Source organism: Electrona antarctica, assembly GCF_951216825.1.
Source record: "Electrona antarctica genome assembly, chromosome: 4".
Classification (NCBI taxonomy): Eukaryota; Metazoa; Chordata; class Actinopteri; order Myctophiformes; family Myctophidae; genus Electrona; species Electrona antarctica.
Window position 1 is genome coordinate 31,251,868 of NC_136809.1, and position 4,565 is coordinate 31,256,432.

Consider the following 4,565-nt stretch of genomic DNA (forward strand, 5'->3'; position numbering starts at 1 on the left):
TAAAGTGTTATGTAGCATAAAGTTCCAGTAAAAAGCCCTGGTGGTGGGTGGCCTCTTTAAACACTGGAGGTGCCAAAGAGCTGAAATACTACAGAACTAGTCCATACTATACCTTAACCATAGGGTTAATACTACAGAACTAGTCCATACTATACCTTAACCATAGGGTTAATACTACAGAACTAGTCCATACTATACCTTAACCATAGGGTTAATACTACAGAACTAGTCCATACCATACCTTAACCATAGGGTTAATACTACAGAACTAGTCCATACTATACCTTAACCATAGGGTTAATACTACAGAACTAGTCCATACTATACCTTAACCTTAGGGTTAATACTACAGAACTAGTCCATACTATACCTTAACCATAGGGTTAATACTACAGAACTAGTCCATACCATACCTTAACCATAGGGTTAATACTACAGAACTAGTCCATACTATACCTTAACCATAGGGTTAATACTACAGAACTAGTCCATACTATACCTTAACCATAGGGTTAATACTACAGAACTAGTCCATACTATACCTTAACCTTAGGGTTAATACTACAGAACTAGTCCATACTATACCTTAACCATAGGGTTAATACTACAGAACTAGTCCATACCATACCTTAACCTTAGGGTTAATACTACAGAACTAGTCCATACTATACCTTAACCTTAGGGTTAATACTACAGAACTAGTCCATACTATACCTTAACCATAGGGTTAATACTACAGAACTAGTCCATACTATACCTTAACCATAGGGTTAATACTACAGAACTAGTCCATACTATACCTTAACCATAGGGTTAATACTACAGAACTAGTCCATACCATACCTTAACCTTAGGGTTAATACTACAGAACTAGTCCATACTATACCTTAACCATAGGGTTAATACTACAGAACTAGTCCATACTATACCTTAACCATAGGGTTAATACTACAGAACTAGTCCATACTATACCTTAACCATAGGGTTAATACTACAGAACTAGTCCATACCATACCTTAACCTTAGGGTTAATACTACAGAACTAGTCCATACCATACCTTAACCTTAGGGTTAATACTACAGAACTAGTCCATACCATACCTTAACCGTAGGGTTGATACTACAGAACTAGTCCATACCATACCTTAACCTTAGGGTTAATACTACAGAACTAGTCCATACCATACCTTAACCTTAGGGTTAATACTACAGAACTAGTCCATACCATACCTTAACCATAGGGTTAAGAACAGCCAAACTAACACACACACGATCAATGCTAATGCTGAGCTATACTCCTCTGGGGACATGCACGTACATGGCCAGGCATGCATGTGCACGTGGTCACGCATGTGCAGTAACAGCGAAAACTGCGGCCATCTACCTATTAATCATGGAATATATCTCGGTCTAGGCATGCATGCGCACATGCCCACGCATGCGCAGTAACAGCGAAAACTGCAGTCATAGGGTTGAAAATAGTTTAAAAAAAAAACGCTAATAAACAGCATACAATTTGTGAAAGTGAAAAATGGCTTCAAGGTTGGGTGCATAAGTTAATACCGGTAGTCTATGTCCGTATGCAAATTTCTCCAGGCACTGAGGAGAAGCGGGCAGTAAGGACAGACGGTTGCAAGGAGTTAACGCTAAAACCGTCTTGACCCTTTGGTGTGGTTTGGGCCAATGAATTCCATGCATTGAATCACTAGGGTCAACGTGCAACAAGACATATCACACCGCAGGGACAACGCTAAAACCGTCTTGACCCTTTGGTGTGGTTAGGGCTTAACTCAAAAGAAATGTCATTTTTTGTTAGACTTCCTAAAACAAAAGGAAAAAGAAAAAGACAAAATAGCACAATAGTTTATAAAGTGAAACTTCTCACATGCTCTGCCTGGTCTATGGTAGTGGAACATTGCACCTGCCACATTCCAACCATTGAATCAAAATTAATGAAAAGGATCAAATTAAATTATTCTATATAAGGGTTATTGCATGGGTGAAATATTGTCTCAACCAGAAATGTAAAATGCAAGATAGTCAAAACGATCCAAAGCATTAAATTCAATTAATTTTAATTCCATGGTTGTTGGAGTTGAGGAAGAGGCCCAATTCTAGAGAAAATCTAATCTCAGGCAGTCAATCTTCACACACTAGAACGGATGATGTGTTCTAAACCGATATGGTATGAGTTCTCCCTCCACTGACTGCATGATGTGTTTCTTATTAGTAGCAGGATTAGCAAAGTATTAGCAGTCACGCAAATACTGTTAAAGTGTCGACAAAAATAATTATGAAGCATATCTGCATCTGTATAGGCCTGAATGCAATGTGTGTTTGTTTGTTTGTTTGTTTGTTTGTTTGCTATCATTCCACTGCCTGAAAGCCTTGCAACCTCACCTGTGGCTTACATCAGCATGTTAAAGTGGCTCAGTAGATGTACTGTAGGCCATCATTCTTAAATAACTTACAATCAACAATCATGAAGCATTTCGCAAAGAAAGGCTACAGATGATATGTCACATGTTTGCTTTTGATAGTTTGCAGTGAAATTATTTGTCCAATTCTTAATTCACTTAAAGGGACAGTTCAGATTTTTTTTAAACTTAAGCTGTATGAAATACTTGCCATTAATATAGTGGTTGCAACTGTATTCATGAATTGCCCGAGTCCCGTGGTGGGAGTACTGCTCTGGTTTTGGTGAATATTAAGTAGTTCCGGTCATTTTGTGGGGGGCACTGGGGCCATGCAGTAAAAGTAAATTAATTCACAAAACTAACATCATTTGTATTGTTGACCTATTCCTAAAATATTAGCGCAACTTTCGTTCAGTCCCTCTATCACATGGAACTATTTTTGGGCGCAGTGATATGGACACAAAAAACATAGTGTCATATTTTATGTTTTAATAAAAAGTAACATTTTGGAGGGGGTGAATAATTGATAACATATGGCTTTCGTCTGCTCAAGAACAGAATGTACTTTCTCCACAAGGCTGCAGTCATATCTGCGCCACAGACCATTTTAGGTTACTTTAACTCGACTTTTCTAACTGTTTCTATACAACCTCTCTGTTATCTGACACAGCTTCTATTCTGCTTTCTCCCTACTCCACCTATTTATCCCTGCCCCCCCCCCCCCCCCCCCCCTCTCCTCTCTGGCTCTCTCTATCTCTCTCTCTCTCTCTCTCTCTCTCTCACACGTCATTGGGCTAGGCTACAAGTTCTCCCACAAAATTGGTCAGGCCATAGCCTATAAGTCTGCCTAAACCTACGTATACAGCCTTTTCTCAAATGCACACTAAAATAGCCTATAGGTAGGTAGCCTACTAAAGTAAACTGTTCTTGCAAGCTTGCAATGTGTCAAAAATATGTAATTGTATTTGAGATTTCATACACACCACACAGTGTATGATCATAATCTGTAACATGGATTATGTATTTCTGGCCTATTTATAGTTGGGCCTAATGCTGCTATTGAAGGCCCAGGCAACTCTAGAAGTACACTGGAAGCTAGACAAATAAATATTGAAATTATGCAATTCAACACTAACAAAGATGTCCTCCAGAACAACAACAACCTGCACAAGAACAACAATAACGGGAAAAAATAATTAATGTAAAATTAAACGACCTACGCTGTGACAGGTCAAAGTCACAGCTCAATTTAAATTTAAATTCTCCATCGACACAGGTTGTAGACTACCACTGAGAAGTGGCCTAAGAGCGTCCAGTGGGTGACTAGACTTGAACTTACAGCACGTTGGTAGACAGCGGGACGTCCGTCGCCGCGGGGGCCCTTTCCAGACCGATGTTGGAACAGTTAACCACGCAGGAGAACTGAGGTCCCACCAAACAGCTACAGTTGACGGGACACGGGCTGCAGCTCCTAGCGCTGTCCGCCTGTGGGCTGGATCCCCATGCCTGGAGGCAGCCGAGTGTGAAGAGGAGAGTGGAGAAAAACACAAAGTTCGGGACGCAGACGCCATGTTTTCGCTTGGATAAAGTCTGTCCATTTCGACAAGGCATAGCTCACTCACATCTCATCGCCTCGGATGGTGCAAGTTCTCCCAATGGAGAGAGAAAAACACCGCGTCCGTCTGGACGCTTTTCATGTGAGGAAACAAAAAGGGACGAACTTGTTTAAAACCGTTATGTTCCGTTATCTCTCCCAGCGTTTTCGTCCAGAGGTCCCCCGGCCGTTCTCTGTAATAATCTAACGGAGCTCGCTCAACAATCTTTTCAGGGAAAAAAACTTTTTGGAGAACTTCCTCTCTCCCTCCTCCTTTCACTTAATGCAGTTCCTTGAGCAGCCACTACCCCTCTCCAGTCTCCTCATGCGCATATTTAAGTTATCCATAGAATTCCAGAATATGTTATGAAGTACGCCTAGTATAATATATCTGTCATGTCTGTTGTATTTTTTTATGAATAAAATGTAATTTTGTCCAATCTGTATGGTAGAGTATGTTACTCTACCATACTCTATAGTATGTTAATACTCTACCATGGTTGGGCTTAGTTTCCCCTCTTCTATTGAGACATTTAGATAGTGTCAAAGGTCAT

At 40.2% G+C, this 4,565-nt stretch overlaps 1 protein-coding gene across 1 annotated transcript in view; it reads right to left on the reverse strand.

Moving 5' to 3' along the window:
* The window catches only part of pkd1a (polycystic kidney disease 1a), a 127,828-nt gene extending 123,546 nt beyond the window's left edge, over positions 1 to 4,282 (reverse strand). Inside the window, exon 1 of the mRNA XM_079499381.1 lies at positions 3,757 to 4,282. Coding sequence (XP_079355507.1) covers positions 3,757 to 4,028 — 272 coding nt within the window. The 5' untranslated portion in view covers positions 4,029 to 4,282. The remainder of the gene's footprint in view (positions 1 to 3,756) is intronic.
* Positions 4,283 to 4,565: the final 283 nt, after the last annotated feature.